Below are 25,394 nucleotides of genomic sequence, written 5' to 3' on the forward strand. Positions count from 1 at the left end.
TTTTGTCACAAGTAGCTATTTAAACACTTTACGGGCAGCTGCCTGATTTTGTTGGTTCGTGTCCACCTGCAATTGTGCTCATAGCGGGGATGCGGGCGTGCCAAGATGGCGATCGAAGAAGGCAACCCAGGCTGGGTTGAGCCGTCGTGCCTGCTCGAGCACCTCCGGCTCGGAGGAGCGTGAGAGAGGCCGGCGAGAGGCCCGTGGGGGCCCACAGATGGAGCCTGCGGACTGGGAGGCTGGCAAGTAGGAAGCAGGAAAAACCCGGTCAAGCATTTCAGATGACTCACACGCCCTCGGCATCTCGTACACCAACTACTAGTCCTCCGCTGACGCTCGGCCTTGACACGCAGCTCGCGGGCTTATTGACACGCGTGACATCAAGACACGGAAATCGTTAGCTACTCTCACCATCTTCTTGGAGTCGCTCTTGAGATTCTGCCGTGGCACGTTCTGTTTAGAACGGCTAATTGTGGGATGAATTTTAGAATTGATTGTCTTGCATCACTGTGTTTCGTAATGAAATTTGTTGCGAGGTGTCATATTTCATAAAACAAAAAGTCAGCTGGGTGTAAAAATTGTATTCTAGTCTGCCGTGTTTGGGGCCGTGTTGCGTCTCTCTAGGTGCTTACCTACTTATCTGATCATTTGCTAATAGAAAGTAAAAACAAATTCCGTAAGCTACTGACGCATATGATCCTAAAATCAATATTCATATCTCCTGCTTGTTTCCAAAACACTGCAGTGTTCTTTTCTCACTCCCTTGGTCGTTATAAATCCCTGCTTTGTGCAATAACTCACACCCACCTACACTGTGTATTTATATTCTTCTCACTCTGTCACATAGCGCACCAACAATGCAGACTTGAGTCTCCGATAAACACACACAAGCAGGAATCATTCTGAAATTAATCTTATTCCAACAATGAAGTGCTTGCGCATGGAAGTCGGATTTCATTTGCTCACTTGGAAAATGAGTCTTTTTGTTTTTTTTTCGTTTTTTTAGTGAAGGCGCCCGTTTATGATATATGTTTAAAAATGTAATTAGCATCATAAACTACTCTTCTGATGCAGGCTACATTTGTTCTTTGCACTAAGTTCAAGTGCATTAATATTTCACGATGTAGTCTTTTAAATACTCACAATCCTCACTTAAGTGTAAACAAATCTGCCTTAAAGCCTTGCATGTTACGAAATATGGAAATTAAATTAATTTTTTCTTTTAAAGCCGAGTGGGTGAGTGAGTAAAAGCCAACTCGTGACACAAAGACCTCCATCTTGACTTGTTTCGTTTGTGTGCCCATTGTGTGCGAGGAAAGTGAGGAGACATCACATTCTTTATAGACACCTCATGCATATTTTAACACCTGGCATAAATAGTGGCGCAACTTAAATAATTGACAAAGCATTTGCTGAAAATTTATAAATAGACATGCGTGTTCAGCGCGCCGGCCAGATGCCTTGCGCCCAAATCCATTTAGAGAGCTTTTTCCTTAGCTGGGCCCACTTAGAAATATGATGTAACACATATTTATTATTATGGGTTAAAAGCATTTGTGCTTTAAATATATATTATTTTGCTAACACTTGCTGTGATTTTTTAAATTAATTTCCGATTAAGGAAACCCAACCAAAGATGAACTCCTGATGAAGTGTCCTCTTTCCCAGCACAGGTATATTTTTTCTTTCTTGGGAAAACAAAATTGTTGCAAGCTGAAATATATTGCAGCTACTATCAAATTGTACTAAGAGCTCCCTCTAGTGATACATCAAGGAATTGTCTGCATACATTAGTTGTATTTAATTCAATAATTTTGCATTTAATCTATTAACATGTGTTTAGATTTTTTCATTTAAATAATTCAATCATTTAAGTTCCGTAACAATGCTTGTAACTCAAAAGAGGATGAACTCAAAACACTCATACTCAACATCAAATCATCTTGTCCCATTGAAATGAATGGGATTGCAAATAATCCATCCCAGCCTTCCCCAAAAATGTTTTAATGCTTAGTGAGAGGCAATGCAAAATGGCCGCCTACTTCCCACTTGGGCGAGTCAGCGGCAAATGTGAATCTGTCATATATACATGCGTGGTTTAGCAGTGCTACTGCATTCTTTGTGAATTTTCGAATCATGCTCGTGCGTGTAAAGTGAGTGCTGCGCCATTGGTCAGGTGACTGGAGGTGGGAGGGATTCATTGGACAGGAAAAGCAAAAAGGCTTCAGGTGAGCACAGCTCATATGCACGTCAGTACTCACGCTTTTTCATTCTCGTAACAGCTGGAGCTTTCGTGCCTTTCTTCATCTTCCTTTTCCTCTTTGAGACTGCTCACGTCATACGTACGCAAGAGCAAATCGAAGCGGAGGACGTTTGGATGCTGGTGTTGTGAAACAAGGAGAGAGACACCAATTTAACTTTCTTCCTCTTTTCTTCATCTTTTGAATCTTTCTTATAAACACTACACTTTTTACGATTTGATTTATATTTAAATATATTGGGTGGAAACCTTTTTTTTTTTTTGGGCACCTAGTGTGATACCATTTTGAGTCATTGCTTTTTTCCTGCATCATCCTAATATCCCAGTTGCAGTTTAGTAACATGAAAGGGACAAAATATTACATAAACAATGTGTTGCCTCTCCTAATAAAAGAAGAAGAAATAATATTGTATTTATCTGCCGTAGCCTGCAGCGGGTGACGCGGTTGTTCCCAGTCTGTGCCAGCTGTTCATGTCAAGTCGCTCTGTCAGACAGGCAACCCCGCACTGCTGCATTATTCATGCCCTGCCATGGAGATAGAGTGTTGGGGAGGGGAGGGAAGAGGATAGGAAGTCCCAAGCAGCACTTTGACATGCAAAGATGCCAGGCTGCGGTGATGCGGGGTTAAGACTTGCAGCGCCGCCTCCATCTGCTCTCTCGTGTGAGATTTACACACGCTTGCGATTTTATTCTTCATTTCATGTTTGTGTACAGTATGGAATTTGGTTTCCATCCGGTCCTTTCTTCTCTTGGGCCTTGACTCTAAACCCAGGGAAGCTCATCAATCAGCGTCACCTTGTGTTCTGTAAATATGCTTCACACAAACTCAGACGGGCCTCAAGACGCCCTAAAGGCTTTGTCCGACTTATTTACCTGCTCCGGTGGCAATATGTCCACATTGCAGTGGTAGTTAATGACATCGTCTCAAGATAGCCCTCACGCCCGAAATGTCACTCTGATGTGTCTTTTGCGATGGACTGAGAACAATGGAAATCTAATACTACATATCTAAATGGAAGATGTGCCCAGTGGCGGAGATAGAGAGAGAGGGGGGGCTGTGGGGCGCACTGTCCCCCTCTCTGAAGTATGCACGCAGGTGCCAGACCAGACCATTTTGAGTATTTACTATTTTTTCCTCAAAATATTTTTCCATATCTGCCATTTTCTGAAGAATTTCTGGGGGTTGTAAGAGGTTTTCTTTTGTCTGTTCTATGGACCTCCTGAGATATCTTTGGCCCCTCAAGGAAAAAAAAAATCCTAGCTCTGCCAGTGCTAATCCCAAAATTTGTCCCTGCTCCATTTTTGTCATTGTAATGCACAAAAAAAACAAAAAACGAGGTAACGAGGCCAAAGCCTGACTGGATGGTAGCAAACAGGCATGTGAAGGAATGAGAGGTGCTGTATGCAAGGTGGCGCCGCCGCTCAGGTTTGTCAGGGTGTTGACTCAGTATGATTGAGTCGGAGATGTGAGCGCACGCCGCCGTCGCTTCTCCATTTGTCACCATCCCGAGCCACGAGATTGGCCGGCGGAGACCGCCCGTGGTCGTCGGCGCTGCGCCGTAAGCCGCCTCTTAGCATGCGCCGACATGCCTGGCGGCCACCGAGAGCTGGCCGTCTGCTGAAAACTAATCCATTGAGCCTTTCAGCGTGCGCCAGTGGAGCGCAAGCAGTTAGAGCTCGTCGAGTGTGGGCCCTCCAAGCTCGAGAATCAATTGTTGGAAAGTGATACGCCGTGCAAATGGTCAAACGGCGGGCCCCGCGTTTTAGCCGCTGTTGAAAAGTGACCTGTTGATCTGTTGTGTCCAACAGGTGCTCCTCGTTTTGATTGGAGCCTTCAAATACCTTGGCGGAAATGATCCAAATTTTCTCTGTTACGTTTCATTCTTTTTGTCACCGACTTGAGTTTCTCCATCAGCCGACCGACCTTAGATTTGAACAGCTCCTTTGGCATTCATCGAACCAATTGCCGCCGTTCCAGCCATCTTACCGACAATCTTGCCGTGATCAAGGAAAGCCAAACATGATATATACGTAAATGTGGACAAGAGCATGCAGACTGTCGAGGAATGAGAAGGGGGGGGGATATAAAGTGATATAAAATGATTTATGAAAGAGGCTCAGCAGAGAGCGGGGCAATGAAAATGCCATCCTCCTGAAAATCTAATAAGCTTCCTGTGTGTGTGCGTGTTCGAGAGAGAGAGAGACAGCGAGAGAGAGACAGCGAGAGAGAGAGAGAGAGAGAGAGAGAGAGAGAGAGGCGTTGACATGTACAGCAAGCCTTTTCACAGAGCATTCATGTATTAAACAGACCCCCCCCCCCCCCCTCCGACCCCTCCTCCTCCTCAAATATTCATGGCCAGAGATTTACTCATTAATCTTTCATTGTCTCCTATCTGGCTCTTTTGCATACATCAGGCGTTACTGGTAACACTCACCTCCATTTCTTTGCTCGTTTGCGCCGACTTGTTGACTTAGCCGAGAGCGCCGTTGTGGTGACCGCAAGCTCCGTTAAAGTGCTTCCAAAGAGCTTTTTCAATGCACTTTGTGCGGAATGGCATTAGCCAATGTTGATAGTGGCAAGCTAAGAAAGGCAAATGCATCAGGGTGACTTTGGAAACTAAATTTCCTTTGTTCTTTCTTTTACAGACGCTAATGTAGCAGTCGATTCTGTTCTTGTCAAACGAATCAAACGGATGGATTCAAATGTACCACAAAAGTCACAGAGGGTCCAAACTCGCCAGCTGAGAGTTCTCTCTAGCTAATGGGAATACAAAAAAATAAAGGAAGTGAATGCAAATAAGAGGAAGCATTCAAATGCATTCATGCCGGCTCTCGCTTTTGTTTTGTTTAATAGTTTTCGTGCCGAAGCGTTTGATCAGGCCCGAGAGGAAGGCCGACATTTGCATGGCTGTCGTACATTTCTATTACACTTCGACGCGGCGTTCATGATACAACCGCAGTGCCGCATACAAAAACAACAATCAGTGCAAAGTTTTCCCCCAAATGAGCCTTGAGTGTGTTATTAGCTGCGCTTACTTGCTGACTCGGACATGTTTGATGACGGCAGAGCGGACGGAACTTTTCAATTTGAAACATTTGGAATTTTACCTTCTAAATCCAAACTATTATTTCATAGAATATTAAATTCAAATATATTGGCAATTACCATTTACAGCTGCATTCCGATTCATCGTGATACTCCTCCTGTTGTGCTCACCTTCACCTCCAGGGGGCGGTATTGCAGCTCAAGTTGTATGACGCTCCTCAATCTCTTTTCAATGGTAAAATGTGTTTTTTTACCAACATAAATCACACCTTCAAAGTTTTTTGCCCAAAAAGTGAACATTGGGAAGTTTGCTTAGTTTCTACCCTTTGTCTGCCTCCTGAATAAGCGTTATCCCGCCGACGTAAAACCTGGCCAGTGACGCTTCCCCGGGAAGCTTCAGCGGGATCAACATGCCGACATCGCAGTCCTTTCTCCCACCTTTGGATTTTGTGTGAAAATGCCAAACACGCACCGGGTGTATCGTCCACTTTGCTTTCCCGTCGGGTGCACACAAGTCCGACTCACAACCTGATATTTGTCTCACAACTGATACTGTTGCGAGTAACGATTAAATATCTTTAACTTCTAGACGTTGCGATGCACTGCCGCTAAACTCCTCGAGTGTGAAAAGTACAAAGTTGCAGAGGTCGGCGATATTTCTTTTGCCTTTGCATAGCCGCCTCCGCCGTGATTAAGGCTGTGCTGTGATCCCAACGATTAGCCGGCAACACTATTGGAAGCCCAACGCTGGGAGATAATGTGTAGGAAGTCGCTCGGGTGGGCAGGGGCTCTTATATCAACCCGTTCCCTTTGGATCCTCGTTAATAATATTCAGCGGTGTAACGCCCACATGTTTGGACAATGTGCAGACAGGAAGTGTATGAACAAGCGCCCAGGCGAGGCATTAAAACACACTGGATTATAATTATAAACATCACACAGCAAGCATCCAATTAGAAAAGACCAGATCAAATCAGCAAATCCTGTTCGTAAAATGTTCAAATGAAACAGGAGTCGACGTTTGCCCTTTTTTTAATGAGTCTTCTTAAAGGTGGTCATGGTAGAGCCGACCTGGTTGTCACTCTCTGGTTGGCTCTGACTCAATAATAACGAAGCAATGAATCACAAGTGCTTTTTTGTTTTTGTCTTTGCGTAGCCATTTGGCACTTTGTTGATGAAAAAGCGATGCCATTGGTCAGCAGCTCTGGTTCTTGGGTTTAGGAGTCGGGTTTAAAATGAGTGGTTGGGAGTCAACGTTAGAGGTTGTAGTTGGGCTAAATGTTTCGAATTCGGATACCCGTGATCCATTCAGGGTGATCGTCACCCGTGACCCCGCAGGATAAACATTTTTAAAAAATGGCTGGTTGGTCCGTTGTTCTTCCAGCTCACTGACTCATGTGACAGTGAATCAGCGCCGAATCATGCTGTTCCCACCGCTCATCCGGCTTCGAAGGGGTATACGCGCCGCCCATCTGTTGTTATTTGAACACCCACTGGCATCGTCGTGCATCCATTACGGTGATTCGCAATTTAGTGCTGCCAAAGCTCTAATACCCCCGCTTAAATGTTTGCTTTTGCCATTCCCGGGAACAGGTCGGCGTCCCTCTGGGGGGACTGATCTAATTGGTGTGAAACACAAGTCGAGGTAATGGAACATGTGACTTTGACCTAGCTTGACGAGTGTTCCCGGTGGAGAAACCGCACCGAAGCACAATTGACACGCACCCTAATGAGCCCCTCCTCCCACAACAACCGCCTCTGACAAACAAAGAAGGGCCTGGAAAGAAAGTCTCAAAGTTGTACCCTGAAATAGAGGAGAGTGGAAAGACTGGAAGGCCACTTTGAGCCCAAGATTTGAAATGAAAACACTTGACTAATGGAGTTGTCAGCACGGAACAGATGCGCACATGAAGCGTCTTCATTATTGTGCATAACGAGGCGACAGCCCTTCTCGACTAACAAAGACTTACCTGCTCATGAAACGCAAGTGATGTCAAAATAAAATTACAAGCCAATCATACAGATCATTTCGGATCTTCCGGGAAAAGAAATGTTGTGATCAAAATCAAATTTACAAACCTTAGATGACAGAATTTAAGATGTTGCTTGATTGAAAATTTTGAAGTTGTGAGAATGAACGATGGGATCAATGGCTTTGTAAATGTCAACTTTTCAATCTTTCCTTCTGGAGTTGGGAATAGTTTATGTTGTTGTCACAATCTGTTGCCATTAACATCGACAGAACGTTACTCTGAAAAAAATTTCAATTGCTAATTTAGGTCGCTTGAATTTATTACGCGAACATTCACCAGTGTTAGCGTCTAATGGCTAGCAGCTACCCGCTAAGCTAGGTCCCACATAGACTGTGGACTACTTTTCAAAAGCTGTTTAATAGGTGAAAATGGCTCGGCACACTCTTGCTGAAAACCAGACATGGAATAGCATAAAAGTTGGAATCCAATAATAGTTGGAGGAATGTAATTTGCATATATTCCAAGTTTATATCCTAGTCATTCAAATAAAGCACCGCATTACTTCGGAGTTACCAAAGCATGATGAGTGTATGTGCCATCAAGTGAACATTTGCTGTTTTATATTTAGCATTTGTCCCTCTGTTGACTTTGTGCTGGTGCGTCTCCAAGCGCAATGGCCAATCTGCTGTGCATCAATATTGTGGCATCTTTTTTTCCTCTTTGCTTGTTTAAAATCTTGCTGACAGAAAACAATCTAAAAAGGGAGAATTACAGCGTCCGGATGATTTTATTTTCGTCCTTCCATCCTGTTTGAGTGAATTATACAAAAGACCATTCGTGAATGGAATGTGAATTCCTATTATTTTAGTCTGGCATGAGATTGGCTCCTGAGACATTATTTCCGACAAAGCGAGAAAGTCAATAATAGGTGCTGCGGCTCCTTCCCAAAAACACACAGGAAATAAAAAAACAAGTGTAACTGTCATGCGAACAAGCCGGAGGTCTAACTTCATCTAATTCTATTTTTTTCCAAACCAAAATCACTGCATACTTTTAAATAGTGATTTGCGTGTACCGATACCAAGTATCAGATACTTTAAGGTATCGGTACTCACGATGGCGATCGGTACCAATACCGGCCTTTTCTCTTGTGGCCATTTTACAACTTGTGTTTACTATATGTCTTTGCCCACATCCCATTTTAAATGCTTATGCAGACACCCGCAATGCTGTATTCACAAGTTAGACACCTTTTAGTGAATGTCAGCAGTTTGACTATTTCTGACAAGAGAGTGAGCTCATGAAACTTGCTGTGACCACCCGGTGGCATCCCTTGTGTGTGAACCTGTTTTCCCATCCCAGTCTTGTCTTTGTCTTATCTCCCAACATGATCAAGTGCGTCCTCCCTTTTTCCCCAAAGTTGCGTTTGCACTCTTAGATGATGTCCTCCATTGACTGTTTGTTCATAGCACACGTTTGAACCCAACGTTGTTTTGACACTCCTGTCACTCACGCTTTACTGGGCCGTGGCTTTTTTTTTTTTTTTTTTTCAAGGGGAGTTGCGGCTGTGCGGGAATAGAATGCGTCATCAGGTTTGACAATATCACGCCGTCCCCGAAGACAGCAAGCATCCGACGTGCGCTATCGTTGTCATCCGATGAGTTTTAATTAGGACTGAAACATCATAGAAGCTTTCTGCTTGGATATTATTCAAACATTTAATCATTGCAACGGATTGACTCATATTTGTTTTGTTTTTTTAAATATACTTTCCAAACTATGACACCGCTGAATATAGTTTGCCAAAGGAAAATAAGGTGAAAGCTGCCCTATTCCGCTGGTCAAAATGTCTTCCTTTCCAGCTTGGTTTTAGACTAATGATGTCATGAACAACCCAGCAGCCAACAGATGCGATTCACAGCAGTTTAACCTCTGTCCTGTAGCAAATAAATCGCCGTATCTGATCAATGCTACACTTTCATCCATCAGCGTGAACACTCCCATGCACGGTCATTAGAGCCATTTCCTGTGTGGCTATTAGCGCCAGCTGACCAAAGACTGGAAATGCTTTAATAAAATCACTTTGCTGCCGCATGCTCACTTGTTTTTGCCGTCTCCGCATGTGGCCCGGCGATACGGAGGTACACATGTAACGCCTTCCTTCCGTGTGATTCATCCGTGTGACTAACTTCTGGAACACATCAAGAGAACTGGGCTATGAAGGGGCCTGGTCTGATGCTTAATTTTAGATGAAAAGGGGAGCGTGGGGGCGGGGGAACCCCCGAACGCACTTCACCGATGACGACTATCGGCAGCTCTGTTTTTTTCCTCCGTCTTTGCCTGCCTCCTGTGAAGATCTGTTTACCGACCCACTAGGGAGAAGCCATACCGGCTCTGATCTTTCACCGCCGACTGATGGTACAGCGACATTGCGGGAGGCTTGACTGTTCCCGCTCCAGCGCTAGCGACAAATGTACTCTTTGATAAGGACCGTGGCGCTAAAGCGGGAACATCTGGAAGCACCTGCCATGTGAAAGGCTCTCTCTGTGCTCCCCCTGAAAAACTGTTTAGGGTTCAGTTACTGGAATGGAAGACTGGTTTGAGTTCTGATGCTAACTCCGAAACAATATTTCGGGCTCTCCCGCTACCTGTGAAGACAGAATGAAAGTGGTAGCGTTAGCAAAAGTGTTGTCATAGTTACTTTGCTGATAACTTGCGTTTGAAAGTTACTCAAGTTGCTTAACTAATCACTTGATTTCGAAATAACATTAGCTTACTTTATTTTGAACATGAATGAAACCCAAATTTTGCTACCCTCACAAGTTGAATCAACTTAGCGGTTAGCAACATTAACAGTCCACCGGCGACCGAGTGTTTGCCTTCAGCGGCACATTAGCACCAATGACATATCGCCCTTGATTCACTTTTTTTTATTTTCAAATCCGTGGAGATCATTTTCGTACTCAAAGCCCACTCAGCGTACCGCTTTGACTTTGGCCGCAATTCCCCGGGAAAATCTCATATTGATCAACCCGGATGAAATGGAGAAATCGAAACATCCCGCCGTCTCGATAAGCATAGATAACATGCTTTTAGTAAACCTCCAATTCCCCAATCAATCCGAATTAAAGTATTTGATTACCAGTTTCCTAGCAACGCAAAGACCACGGCCATCTGTTGCTTTTGCAGACAGACGAAGCGGCACTGGCGTGGTCAGCGGGGAGGAATTCCACCACACTTTCAATCTTTCAAGCTCTGCTTTTTACTTACACCAGGCAAAAGATTGATGGAATTTGTGTCTACAAAGCAAGCCCACTAAAAATGTTTCCCAGAGTGCATTCTCTTCAATAATTCACCGTTGGACCCAAGGAAAAAAAAAAATAGAATATTCATACAGACAAATGTCCTACTCTATTCCATCCGGGCCCTGGGATACTCGTTGTGCAAGTCGGCCACGGATACACTTGGACCGAGTATCTGAGCGTGGCGACGACACCTGTGGGAAGGCCAGCGAGCGGCTCGTTTATCAATACTGCGTGCCCGCAGCGACCGCCCCTCCCTCACGATGATATAGTGCTGCCTTACGAGCCAAATGACGATTGCACATGAGGAAAAACACACAACACGAGTTATGGATCGACCTTCACCTTCCTCTGTGATGACGTCACGAGCGAGCTGAGTCAAAACGGCGCGCTTCTATTAAGGAATCATTTGAAGGGCTTCTTTTTTCTAGGAACCTGTTCGTCGACACGCTCCGACGGCGGCCTCGATGAAGCAAAAGACTTTTAATAAACCCTAAAAAAGATTGCCGGTCAAAGTCGGGAAGGTTTCAATTTTATTACAATAATTGTCCGCCGCGAGGAATATCGGCCTGACGATTGAATTTAAGATGAGCAAACTCTGGCGAATTTCATTTTATGGCAAGATTCATTAAAAATGGGTTCACACACACACACACACACACACACACACACACACACACACACACACACACACACACACACACACACACACACAAATGCTTCCTGAACAGTCTTTCATTTATATTTCATCGACCACTTTTCATTATGCCATAAATCCTCTCTTGGCTAGTAACAAAGTGTGGCGTTTAAGTATTTAGCCTCATTTGCCCTCGACATTTTCTTAACAACAGTGTAAAATGGCGGGGGGGCACATAAAGACAGAAAACAGCAGGTTTGTTGCCATCAATCAAGCACGTAAGTTAATGCGACAGTAGACACCGTTCACCCAATTTCATATTGATCTGCAAAACTGGGGATGGAGGCGTTTGTTTGTTGACCCCCTTTTTTCATTTGAAGTCTTTAAAATGATCAATTTATTGCTGACCATGTGTCTCGTGTACCTGGTTCAGGTTGGATAAGTTTCCCGAGCACTCGTCGGAGTTTATCCAAATACGAGCCTTGAAAAAAATAGCCCACAAAATGGCTGCTTGAAACCAAAACGGCATCATTCTTGTTCAATTTTCTTGAGAATTTTAAAAGCAGCCGTGTTGATCTCTTTTCCTCAAAAAATTATTTTTCATGGAAAATCCTCGCAAACCATGTTCCTCTCAAATTTTATAGCATGATCAAAAAAAAAAGGTTCACCACCTGTGTAGGACAATTCAGGCAGATTAAGTTAGTCTTACTTCAAACCAAATGTTTTTTTTTCAACATCAAACGTGTCAGCCTCTAAAAATGTCTGCAAAAGCTCTAAATTGCAAATCAGTGCGGTTTATTCATATTTCCACCCCATACAGCTTGCTCATGTTTCATAACTCCAAGCAGCCTTCTGCTTTGAAGTGTGAACTCGAGGTACACCTTTGCTTAATACTTCTTTTTTTTTGTGGGGGGGCGATTAGGCAAGGCAAGATGTTCTTGAAATTCTAACTCCTCCTCCGAGTCTCGTCTTCTTCCTCAAAGGCAAAGTGAGACGCCCAAGCCAAGTGTTTAGCTGTGCACTGCAGCACCGTGTGTGTGTGTTTGTGTGTGCATGTGTGTGTGTTTGTAGTATATATAGACCTCGTACGCAATACTGTTTTGCTATAATTAGCAGCGAGACTTGCACAGGCCTCTCTTAATGAGCTACGCGACATGAATAAAAACAGTGAAATGCACCTGGTTTTAATCTCTCTCTCTCTCTCTCTCTCTCTCTCTCTCTCTCTCTCTCTCTCTCTCTCTCTCTCTCTCTCTCTCTCTCTCTCTCTCTCTCTCTCTCTCTCTCTCTCTCAAAATGATCATCAAATATCAACGCTCACTTCAATCTTATTATACATAACTTTTTTCGTGTCTCCCTCTACGGATTGGACAGATTGCCTAGTTCGAATCAATCAAAGTCAAATGAGCCCTAGAATTAGCCCATTTTCATTTTCTTCAAAATGGCTGATTTCCTGTTCAATGTCAAGTTGTTGAATCTTTATCCTGTATCCTGTGAGACATGTCTACCCAGTTTCAGTCCAAACTGGTGTCATGAGGCTTTATTTTTGTTTCTCCAGCTTTTCTGTGAGCTGTACTGACATAAATTTGGCATAAATGTGTTCTCGGCTGTTTTCTCAAAAGTGTTTAGTATGAACTTCTTCCATCAGCACTTGAAGCAAATGCTTGTTTGCATTGGCTTTTGTCTTTTTCCCCTTCTACTCTATTGCTCCCCCAAGCCTACCGCTTGCATCATTGCACCATTCAGCCGTTCACGCCGGTCGGTATTAAAGGGGCAAAGCGGCCCCCTTTGGAATCCCTCAATGGGCGTTATTAGTAGTCTGTGGGGAAATAAAGTGACCCATCTGTGGAGGTGCTGATGACGGGGGTGCGTCCTGGGAGGGATTAACTACTGACACATGGAGCCTGTACTAAGTAGGTGTTGGAAAGGCGCCATCTATGCATACAGGATAGGTGCAAGGTTTTTTTTTCACCACACACACACACACATCATATGGTGGCTTCTTTGCATCTTTATTAAATTTGTAGTGGGGCCACATCTGGTGACTGACACCCTCAGAACAAAAGCCTAAGGGAGGAGGGTGGGCGTCGGTGGGCTTGAAACACGGCTCGGAGTATTAATGTGCGTGTGCACGCGTCGAGCATCTGTCACCGTCTAATTGGAGGGTGTCAGGTGCGGGCGTGCGGGGGCCGCAATCCGTCCACCCACGACATGAATCGACAAGACATCTTTATTTATTATCACGCGGTCGACCCCGAGGTTTGTGGAACCGTACCGGACGAAGAGAGCCGGATTGTTTTGAGTGCGCTAGCGCACTAGCGCACCGCTTCTGCGCACCCCTCGTGTGCTGCGGCGATTAAATCCAATGCAATCAAGTTTGCGTTCACTGGTGCAAACCTTTACAAAATCCGGCAGCCCAGTTTGCACGGCCCTTCAAAATGAGCCCGTTGACAAACAGCCGACAATGTGAGGGAAAGCCTCAGGTTTCTTCCGCAGCAGCGAGGTAACAAGGGCGAGCGAGGCCGATTAATGAGGCCAATTAAGTGGCTTGGCAGAGCAATACAACTCCCCTCCTCACTCAATCTGGCGTGCCTAAATTACACTTGAATGACTAGATATAGTGTCGGGCTGGAAATAGATCGCCCGTGATGAGAAGCGAGACAAGATAATGCAACGTCACTCAGCGCAAATGGGGTCTCGTTGGCTTCCTGGTCTGCAAATAGAATTCTGCCAACGGAGGAAGATGTTCCGAACGAGGATCGATACACTCTCGCTCGTCCTTGCAGCGTTTGCAGCATTTTCTTAATCGGGTACACACGCCGGGTTAGGGTTAGCACGGACGACTGGCCTAAACTTTTGTCCTGGTGTACTGTCACAATCCAGCAATCATCCTCAAGCATCCAAACAAATTTTGGAAGGATCTTTTCTGGGTTTTTAATAGACCTGTCCACTTAAAAAGTACAAAGTGGCTACTCAAATCAAACCTTCACAATGGAAATTGTCTCTGCATGGACACTATTGTTCATAAAGAGGCATTAAAGACTTTGTAGCGCTTAGCAAAAAATAGCAGCAACATTCCCTCACATTTTGACTAAGCCGATGCTGTTCCAAGCAAATGGCTTAATCAATGAATAAGTAAATAGTGTACAGCATCTGTCAGTTAAACACACTTGATTCAGCCTCCTGCCAGCACGCCTGAGTCAATCTTTCTCCGTATGGCGGCAAACATGCCGGCAAGCTGCTGTCACTCACCGACCGGGCGCCGGCTCCAAATGGACCCGTGATGAATATTCTGTGTCTGCCGAGAGACGTTTTGAGTGGCAGCCGCTGCTCGCTATGTGTCCGGCTACTGCCGATCAAGGGAAAGACCCGCAAGGCATATTTCGCTGGGGAGAGGAATTCAAATGAATGGGAGAAATTATGAAATCCGCATGCGCTGCAAGGTGTGAGAATTCATCATGAGTCTAGAGTGCAAAGCAATGGCACTGTTAAAATTGCTTTTTTGTTTGTTTAATCAATACTTAAAACACATAATTTTTTTTGGGTTGATATGTCCCAGTCGACCCACAAAAAAAGCCTCAAGAAACCTCGCCCGAAAAGACACAGCAAGTCTGCTGTTTGGCTTTGAATCAGTTATTTTGCTCATTTTTATTGATCCTTCAGAGACAAACAACTCTACTAAATCAAGTCCACAAGTTCAGAGCCAATTTTTCATCGGAACATAAAATTTTTAGTGAGAAGTCTATTTGGACAAGCCCCACAAATAAAAGGCATATGAAAACATGCCTGAAAAGGCACATAAAGTCTGCTGTTTGCTTTCAGAACATTTCTAGAGGTCCTTTAGAGACGGTCTGAAGATTTATCTACCAAACGTGAAACACACAGATGTATGATGCTCAATGATGCATCGGATGTAGCTGAGCACAGCTTCAAAGTTTGATGGCTCCCCGCAAAACACAACAGACACTAAGTCAGCTCCATAAACTCAGCCAGATTGACTTGGGAACATGAAATTTGATAAACAATCTGGCATATCCACCAAAAACTCTCAAGAAACCATGACATGCATTAAAGTGATTGTTTTGTTCATTTGCAATAAATGAAATCTGTAAATAGATTACCACCAAATGTTAACCAGGTCTACTAAACAGATGCGCAGCGCTAACTTGCAAAAAAGTTTCTATTCCGTTACTTGCGGGGAGCAAGGCAGCAACATTTTCTAACTCTCTAATAAAACACCAAATTTGAATAAGTCAACTCAGTTTCCCCGATCTTGACCAAACCAATCCCGTTCCAAAGAGCCCCCTTACTGGCAGAAATGCAGAAATACAATCACGATTTCCAACTGGAGACCTTATAGGCGGCGATGTGAGGTGAAAACGTGACTATTAATCATCCAGCTTTTTCCGTCGAACCCTAAATCCATCATGTTTCCGAGACGTTGCGTAACACAGATATGCAATCCAGCTGTCGAAATATTAAATGATGGAGGTGAAATGAGAGATGCCACTAATTACAAATCATGCCTCCCAAGCATTACAAACCATCTGTCTGATTTAAAACATCGACACGAGTTCTTCAAATACAAAAACAGCTTTATTAAGTCACTTTTTTTTTTCCTGTGTATTTTTGTGTCTCTTTGGTCTCTTAGTGCAGAAAATAGCTCTTTCCCACCTATGAACTTTGATTCGTATTTTAGTTTGCGTCAATCAAAAAAAAGTTCGACATCTTTGTTGAGTTAAGACGAGCAGAAAGGCAAAGAAATGAAAGAAGTGACTTTAATGACACAAGAATCGAGATAGACAGCAAATAAGTATAAAAATACCACTTGATTGTGAGTGACTCGATTTTTCTCACTCACGTGGAGCCTGTGAAAACCTCGCACTTAACACAGCAGGTCATTTAAATATATTGCAGAGGATAATTTAATTAGCACCGTTAAAACACACAATCCAGCCTGTTGACAGATTTTTATCTTCGCATTAGTCACTGAAGTGATGCATGCTTTGTTTTTGTCCGCGCCATCTTTTTGCTGCAGAACAGTGTTGTGTTTGTGTGCCAGTATGATGATGTCAAAACTCTAAAAAAAAAAAATTATCAGAATAAAATAAAATGAAAAACTAGCTATTCGGATCGAATAGCAGCGGGGCCGAAATGAAACACTCTGAAGTGACAAGAATATTTGCGATGTTTTTGTGGAACTTTTTGACAGCTCATGGGCTGGGAAAAAATAACCCAGTTTGTATGACCACTTTTACTCCCAAAGTACTTGTATTCCATTCCACTTAATGTTTTGCTTTGTCCCGGGAAATCCTTTTCAAATCTCCTGAGGAACCCACCCCCGCCTTCCCATTATACTCGTTAAAAAAAGCAACTACCGACCCCCCTCCTCCTGATTTTACACATCGGCTCCAATTTGAGTCATCACACCCGTCGTGATGAGCATCTCACTCTTCTTCTTAATTAACACTCCTCCCATTCAGGAAAGTCTTTGTGATCTGTAAAAAGTAAAGCATGTGGTGGGAAAGGGGGGTTCGCGGGGGGGATGATGAAATCGAAATAGATTCATATTTGCACCCTGGTTTTTGTGTTAGATTATTCACTGTTTGCACAGTGAATCCTCAATGAGTTCATACCCAAGGTTGATCCACTAGACAGCTATTTGTCCAATCCTAGAAAAGGTATTATCGAGCTTGTTTGGGTTGGAAGGGGGGTGGTCAAGAAGTCACCCACAGCTTCCTTTTTTGAGGAGGAGGCACTTTAGGAAAAGTAGGATGATGTAAGATCAAGTCATCCTGATCCCGAGGGACTTTTTTCGCTAAAGAGCACTTAGCAACACACGCTAACAACAGGCTAGGCCACCATGTTTCTTTCTGATGTTTTTTTTTTTCTTTCAAGATGAGAGGGCAGCAGAAGGTCAAATATTTTGTTCTTATATTTTTGTCAGATATTTGTTTAGTTCCACTATTTCACTCTGATATTTATGTAAAGTATAGTCTAATATAACATATACGATATATATATTTATTATGACATATTTTAGTTTTTTTTAGTCATATTTTGAGCAAGTTTCTTTTTTTTGCATTGATGATGATTGAGTCAAAATGAGAACTTTGTTTTGACAGTTTGCAACCATTTGAAAAATGTGCAAGTGACTTGCACAGTGGCCCTACTTCCTGAGATGTAAAACCAGCAAAACATGACTGGTCATGTTTTTTTGGTTGTCCCAAGCCCCCCCCCTCTTAGAGTGAGCACTGGTCCGTGTCTACAAAAGCTTGGCACGTCTCCCTCTGCTGCATCTCCCAGTGGGACCTCACGCTGTCTCCTGCTTAATGAAACATGTGACACCACCAGCCAGTATATGGGACTTTGGGGAGCCAGGCACCCATCCCACCCACCGCCCCCTTCTAAGAACTCGAGCGGCCCCATTCCTTCCCTAAAGCATGACCCCCCCTCCCCTGTTCATTCATTAGAGTACAATTGAGGAGAAGCAGGGCCAGACGGAAAAGAAAAACACTATTGTATGAATTAAGCCATTATCATGTTGTTAAAACATACTAAGATAACAAGAGATTATTCATGTTACCTCCTGAGAAAAATATTTCATTTTACAAATATAGTTGGTAACTTTGGATCCAATGCAACACATAGGTTTTAGCGATGTTTTTTTTTTATTTTTTTTATGGCATGAATATATTTTCATGTCATGGGCAAAAAAGTTATAATCTTTACTTTTTTATCTTTTTGTTTCGCCAAAGCAGAAAATAGAACTCATAAAAGAGACTAAATTATCATCTTTGGTTTTGAATCTTTAAATGAAGTCACTTTTTTGCACTTCATGCTAGAATGTCACGACATAGTATTTCAATTTTGGTTGTCTTTTGTACAGTAAATAAATATAATAATATTCTAATAATATAATCATTTTTTTTACAATGCCCACTCTGTTCATGAGCTTATTGATGATGCAGGCTGTAAATGAGTTAAACACACACTTGGGCCTGGCCTCATCACACACAAAAGAAAAATGGGAGTGTCTGCCCCCACCTTCCCTACCCAATGTGCCAATGTTCTGCCTCCCATGTGATTAAGACATACCCAAAGGCCGGTTTCAAACTCGCAAAAATCTCCTCCCCTCCTCCAAAATTCTGACAACCACTTGCGAATCGGCTCGGCCGTTGTTGGCAGAAATGAGGAGGCGCAGCGCAAATGGGGTTGGGCTCTTATTGATTTGGGCGCCAAACGGGCATCACTTAAAGATTGGCTCAAGGTGGATGAGTGTTTGAATACCAACTTTGAGATGGAACGTCCGGACAGAAAAAGGTTTGCGTGTAAACCACTGACATTAGTTGACGTTATTAAGTTTGCATGTTTACTCACTAAAAGTATTTTTTGTTTGTGTTTTCTTTTCCCCCCGCCTTCATAAACCCAATGTGCTGGCATAAACAAGGCTTCCAAATAGACACGGTCCTTTATGTCAAGTTGAAAAAAAACGTGTTGTGTGTAAACACCCCCTTTACGATGAATAAAGGATGCGAATGGTCCCATACATCAGACGGCAAGCACAAACCTTGACAAGCGACAATCTGTCACTCTCTCGCACTTCCTCGGGGGGGGGGAGAAACAAAGATGTCCGTGTGTGAGCTAATTCATTTTTCTCCCGATGTCTTTCAACCACTCTTCCACTCTCTCTCCTCCTGCTGCCGCCGCCGCCGCAGAAGAACCTCCCCCCCATACCACCCCCCGCTGAGGTCAAAGGTAGCACTCCAAAAGCAAGCACGCTTCACTTTTTTCTTTTTGGTATGTGGAAACATGTCGACACGTGTGTATAGCCTACATAAGCGTGGCCCCTTTGTGTGCAGCGTTGCCATGCAACATGTCTCTGATTGGGTTAGTTGAGCTCTGCTGCTGCACACACACACACACACACACGCGCACACATGCGTGCACACATGGATCAGATCACAAACACGTTGCCACACCCTTTCTCCTCTCCCACAGGACTCGGCTGCACTGCCAAGGCCGAGGAGGAGGAGGGGGCGTCTTTGAGTTGCTTGCTCGGGTGCATTTGAGGCGCATTCGAGGTTTCTCTTGGTACATTCGAGGGTTCCTTTTGAATGAATGAGGCGCCAAAGCCAATCTTTTGTTTGCTTTGGCTTTTCAAGATATATTTCATTTTTTGTGATGTGTGTGTGTGAAAACAAAGTTTTTGCTTACAATTCAAAGATTAGACATTGATTAGATGTTGTTGTTTACAAAAATTTATTCATACAAATCTTACAACACTTTCATTGACATTGAGCAAACGGAAACGCCCGCCCGCCCACCCCCCACCCCACCCCAAAGCGAAGGACTCCTGTGTGTGGTCAACACATTGTTTTCTAATTACGATTAAATTCAACATTGAAGTAAGGCGTTTGGCGCTTTCAGAAAGATAACATCAGGCATTTGTCACCCAACCACATCACTTCCCCCCCTTTTTTTTTTTTTTTCTTTTCACTTCTAAATAGTGATGCACATAAAAATGATGATAGAGTAGGGCTTTTTTCTGATTCAATATAGAGCAAAAAAATAAATAACAACACTTTATCATCAACAATAACAAACACTGGTATTTGTGTACAACACTCACAAACGTGGAAACACCCCAAAATCATGCACACACGCACATATATACACACACGCACACGCACGTTGCCCGCTCCATCGACATATACATTCTATTTTTTAAGATATACTTATATATATATATTTATATTTGAACTCAATGAATCATTGGTCATGCTTGGGGAAAAAAACAGGAACAGCTAATTCTACCACGCTTGGGCTAAGACCAAGTGATCAAAACAGGAAAACTTTCAATGTAAGCTAATGGACTTGCAGCATTGTAGGGCCACTGAAATTGCCATCTATCATTTGTGGCGATTTTGTATCTATTTTTTTTTTTTTTTAACATATTTCATTTGAACCATTTATTTTTTTCACATCAAAGCGAGGCACGAAAAGCCAGAAGCTGTCTGCAACTCTGTCTAACAAATGCTCTCCACGCACTCAAAAACAATCACACCATATAAAGACTGTCAGGTGAAGCCGAATTTGGGAGCGGGCCGTTCTCAAGCAAAATTTGCATCGTCATAAATGAACGTACGATGGGAAAGATGCCTCTGATGGAGCCCGTTCAACAAATGGGGGTGCGCAAAGGTGTGTTATCTGCTTCAGATTGTCCTCATCTCTTCATTTTGTCCTCATAAGGGGGATTCCCAAGTTGTGGTGTGTCCCTCACTGGGGATGCGCAAATGTCTTTAGGGGTGTGCCAAGTGAAAAAAAGTTTTTATGCGGAAAAACTCTTTATGGTGCGAGAACCTTGGTCTCCCATTTCAAACAAACTTAGAACTTATATGGTGTCACACCCCCTAAGGATTTTTAGGCTGCCCAAAATCAACTTATTGAATATTTATATTGGAAAAAGCTTTCTTTAAAAAAAAAAAAAAAGTTAGTGCACCCCTTCTTCCCATTTAATTGTGCAAAGACAACGAACACATGGCCAGATTGGAAAAAGTTGGCTGTGTATGATTTCAAATCATAGAAGATGGACAGTAGATAAATGGTACTTTGGGTATTCCAATTTTAGGAAAGTGGGAGGTACGCCAACATTCTGTTACGTAAGAACCGCAAATTATCTCCTGATCTCGGGGATTCCCCACCTCTGCCTTTTTTATTCATGCAAACATGATTTTTTTATGTGCCGAAATGTTGGTGCACCCCTCGACCCAATCAAAACACCTCAACTGATCAAAACAAATGAATGACTGATGACCTTTTTGTATTTTGTGAGCAAATCCCGCCTAGTGCGTCACACAATATGAATGTGAACCGACACTTGTCTTTTAATCTTGCGCACCCCCATCCACCCTACTACCAAAGAGTTTAGGAATCCCTGCTATCTACACACAACACACACCTTTAGCCAACCATACAACAGCATGCAGACTGCGAGCAGTTTTCCACAAAATGATTACAAAGTAAATGCAGATTTCGCACTCCTGTTTGCCCTAAATAGAAACAACACAACCCGAGCGCACCTTTGACAGACACACACACACACTCACACACACACACACACACACACGTATTTTCCACACAACATGTGCAAGTGTGAGCAGCATTGAGGCATCCTTGCAATAACAACAAAAATAATAAGAATAATGGAGTGTTTAACACGCGCACACACACACGCGCACACACACAGACACTTATATAGATATGTAGCATGCTCACCGCTTCTTTGGGCCTGTATTTGTCCAAAAAACGAACAACACTTAAAAAAATAGCTTACAAAAATAAGTATAACATTCAATACTTTGATTGTCTTTTTTATCTATTTATTTTTCTGCATATATATATATATTTATATATATGTATAGATGACCCTTTTTTTTTTAGATTTTTTTTCTTGTTCAAGCGCATAACGTTGAAGGTGCACAATTATGATCTTTTTTTTCTCTCTTTTTTTCTCTCAAACATCTTTAAACATGAAAATAAACAGATATTGGTCCATGGACTGTGCAGTTTAACCCTCCTGCTATAAATGCTAGCATTTCCCTGGGTCAATTTGACCCAGGATATATTAAATCATCTCATATTTTCAGGAAAAAGAAATCATAATGAGGAGTATTTATAGCACGTTGTTAACTCCAATTTGCAAATCCACTGCAAATATGCGGATTATGTGGTATTCTGTCACTTTTAAATGGGTCAGTTTGACCCCGGTCAATTGATTTGTAAAGTATTTGTATCTTATTGTGAACTCTACAACAAACAATTTTATGTTTTGTGAATTCCCTCATTTTAAAGTGAGTCCATTTAAATGCTGCAAATGTTTACAAAAAATCAATAAAATTTTGTTTTTCACTCGAAATGGGGTCATTTTGACCCAAATCATAAGCATGTAATCGTTCAAAAGAGTTACCAAAAAAATCACTCCGTTCTTTTAATTTTATTCTTAACTAGGCATCTGCATGCTAATATGTAAACTTTTGGCCGTTCTTTGACTTAAAATCGAGTCAATTTAATCGCAACATAACAGGAGGGTTAATCATCAAGTGCCTTTTTTTTTTCCTCATAGCAAAAAAATGAGGGGGGAAAAACGATATTATTAATAAAATATTCATTTTAATGGCTTAACGTCATACATAAATACATCATGTTGAAAGAGAACACATAGAGGCGCAATCCACTGGTTTGCTCAGCTATATGTGGATGATGGGCGGATGACACTGGCTGTGTGTGCGTGTGTGCGGGTTGGGCTTGGGGTGGTCATACATATATACTGTATACACGCACGAGGTGTGTGTGGGTGGGTTTGGTGGGGGCTGCACTACAAATAGGCCAGCCGGCGTCCTTTAGTGCGCACTCGCTGTCTGTACCTTCGTCCCAGGACGGCTGCCAGGTACTTTTGCACAGCCATCTGCTTCCTGTAGCGGCTGTAGCTGTCGGTGAAGATGCCGTCCGAATGTCTCTTGGAGAGTGGCTCGCTATCGTCCTCCATACTGTTATCCTCACTGCTAAACGAAATCAATTAAAAATTTCATTTTTTTTAAGAATTCAGGAATAAAATTAAGCATCTTATTTTAGGGGGTGGCGTTAATAATTCATCCCTGGGCCTTATCAATAATTTATTTACAGGCCGATTTGCTATTCTGACGCTTTTATTCGAGTCAGGAAAAAAAAATCAATTTATGGATTAATCACATGGATATTTCGCTCCCCTTCGAGACGTTACAAAATAAAAACAATAATAATGAAAACGATGGGATTTTTGGGGGGGTTTTAATTACAAAAAAAATAATAATAATGATAACGAGACAAGACAAGGTGGATGCAGTAAGCCCTTACCCTGCGCGCATTGTCATCAGAGAATGCAGATAATGCCGCGTGGTTAACTGACCCAGGATCTCCCTCAAGGCTCTATCTAATTCTTCCTCAGCATGCCTTTCTGCTCTAAGATGCCAAAACACACATACATCATCAGTGGAGGGCAAAATTAAAATAAATGAAAAAAAGAAATAAATGAAAACACAGACAAACAGAAAATGACCAAAATGCGCACCGCGGGGTGGCAAAAAGACACAAATTATGCGTGAAGGGATGCACAAAAGGCTGTTTTTATGGAATGATAATATTCATGATAATATTGTAAATACCTCTTTTCGGTGGGATAGTAGACCGTATAGCCGCCGCCGTCGTCGTTTAAGGACGCCGCGCTGCGTAACGCGAGGTGGTCGCCGTCGAAGCCCAGCTCGCCCAAGGAATTGCCGTCCTCGTCGAAAGCGTCGTTGCCCAGCCTGCATACGAACGACCCAAAAAAAAAAATTAGCGCATTCCATCTGGAAATGTTCACAAAAGTAATAATAAAATGGAATTGAAACAGTTTCTCTCCTCAAGTTAAATTTCAACTATAAATAGAAATGCGTCTTTTATAGATGCCTTTATTATTTTTTCGTTTTTATTCACATTTTTATTCGTTTCCCGCGTAAAAGCCGTCTTTCCATGTTCATATATGATTTAAAAGTCACGATAAAAACGGCCAACAGTGAATAAAAAACATACTATTAATCAAATACAACCAATAAATAAAAACCACACCCATCAAAAAAAATGCAACAGGAAAGGAGGGATGTAAAACAAGGATAAATCTTTCAGCTTTTCCTATTCGCTTCCTCGTGGTGACGCATCCTCCTCTTCCTCCTCCTCTACCTCCTCCTCCTCCCGAGGGCTATCCATTGCACTCTCATTTTTAATAAGGTGGGGGGGGGGGGGGGCTTCACGGAAGGGGTCCCACTGGACATACCTCCACGCAAATTTCCACACGTATATTCTGTCTCCTTCCACTATTTTGGAAAGCTTTTGTTTTGATTCCTCGCGCGTAATTACGCACGCCCATGCAAGCGCACTTTTATGTTGAATCCATCCGCGGTGCACACTTTAAAGAATGTATTTTATTGGTGAGCATATTTAGGATATGCAAAGATAAAAGACCTACCTGATTTTGGGGTAAGTTAGTCCGAGGGGTGTGCAGAAGACGCTATAGTGCATTAAGATTCCATAGATGAGCAAGATTAAAGTGGCTTTGCTCGAGCTGGCCATGCTGTAATGTGACACAAATGTGGTTTTGATGTTAGTACAGTTTTGGCTCGCGGGGTGGGGTGGGGGGGGGGGGGGGGGTGAACAAACTTTGGCTTTATTGTGGAGGATCCAGATAAATGGAAGGAGGGGGTCTTACCTCCAAGCCGGGAAGCGGAGGCTGCTGCTGGGATGTGATCCGGGCGCGGCTTGCCTGGTGCGCTGCACTTGTCTCCTGCTTCGTATTACGTCCCCCCTCTCTCGCACTTCTTTCTTTCTCCAGATAATACAGAAAATGCCCAATGAAGCGTTCTGCTGTGCAAAAATGTAATATTCCCCCCTTAAAAAAAACAAAAGCGATAGCAGCGGCTCCTCTACGTATCTCCTCGAAACTTTTTTTATTTGTCCCGATCGCCTTGGATTTTTATCTTTAAGTACCCCCTCCCTCCTGCTCTTCCTCCCTCCCTCCCTCCCTCCCTCCCTCCCTCCCTCCGTCCCTCCTTCCCTCCATCGCTCCTCATCCTCTCTCCCTCCAATAAGTCACGTTAAGGATGCTATGGACGTCATCAAGCCTTCCTCCTGCAGGAATATAATGGTTCAGTTCTTTCCTCGTGCATTGCATTCGTCACACGCGTTTCCACCCACCCTGCAAACGCAACCTCGGTCGAGAAGTTTTCCTGCAAACTTTATTGCTTTATCTTTTAAGTATTGACATTAGTGTTAAAGCACGAGGGGTCCCGAGAGCCAAAGTTTCTCAAGAACCATATGTGGGGGGGGTTCTCCAAGATATCTTGCGTGATTGTGCTTTCAGGCTTTGTACCATAGAACTATGGAATGCCGGATGAAATCATCTCTATAGTTCCAACATCTTTTCATTTTCCATTCTTGATGATTATTTCAGATGTATGTTTTTTATAGCACACTGACATATTTAGTTTTCTTATTTTTATGTTAGTATTTTAATTTTATTTTTCCAATTAATTTTAAATTGGATTTTAAATATTTTTAGCAGACTACTATATTTTATTTCAAATTAATTTCAATTGTTAAGTTGATT

General features: G+C 42.8%; 1 protein-coding gene across 2 annotated transcripts; it reads right to left on the reverse strand.

The window, feature by feature from the left end:
- Positions 1-22,592: 22,592 nt before the first annotated feature.
- Positions 22,593-24,361, reverse strand: adcyap1b (adenylate cyclase activating polypeptide 1b). Of its 2 annotated transcripts, none has more exons than XM_085929981.1 (4): positions 24,258-24,361; positions 23,419-23,559; positions 23,111-23,215; positions 22,593-22,776 (listed from the first exon to the last, which is right to left on the reverse strand). In XM_085929981.1, exons 1-4 carry the CDS (start codon positions 24,359-24,361, stop codon positions 22,593-22,595), a joined length of 534 nt encoding a protein of 177 aa, XP_085786107.1. The 2 variants fall into 2 exon arrangements, with proteins under 2 accessions (XP_085786107.1, XP_085786106.1); XM_085929980.1 differs by having other exon boundaries at positions 22,593-22,779.
- Between the last annotated feature and the right edge of the window lie 1,033 nt (positions 24,362-25,394).

This window comes from Syngnathus leptorhynchus, chromosome 14 (assembly GCF_054491065.1).
Source record: "Syngnathus leptorhynchus isolate UIUO chromosome 14, UIUO_Slep, whole genome shotgun sequence".
Classification (NCBI taxonomy): Eukaryota; Metazoa; Chordata; class Actinopteri; order Syngnathiformes; family Syngnathidae; genus Syngnathus; species Syngnathus leptorhynchus.

What these genes read in the sequence shown, in the direction of transcription:
- adcyap1b (XM_085929980.1), bottom strand. Translation starts at nt 24,361, where the DNA reads ATGGCCAGCTCGAGCAAAGCCACTTTAATCTTGCTCATCTATGGAATC. An exon ending in CTAACTTACCCCAAAATCAG is followed by an intron (nt 23,560 to 24,257) that starts GTAGGTCTTTTA and finishes GTTCGTATGCAG; the next exon opens with GCTGGGCAACGACGCTTTCG. An exon ending in TACTATCCCACCGAAAAGAG is followed by an intron (nt 23,216 to 23,418) that starts GTATTTACAATA and finishes TTGGCATCTTAG; the next exon opens with AGCAGAAAGGCATGCTGAGG.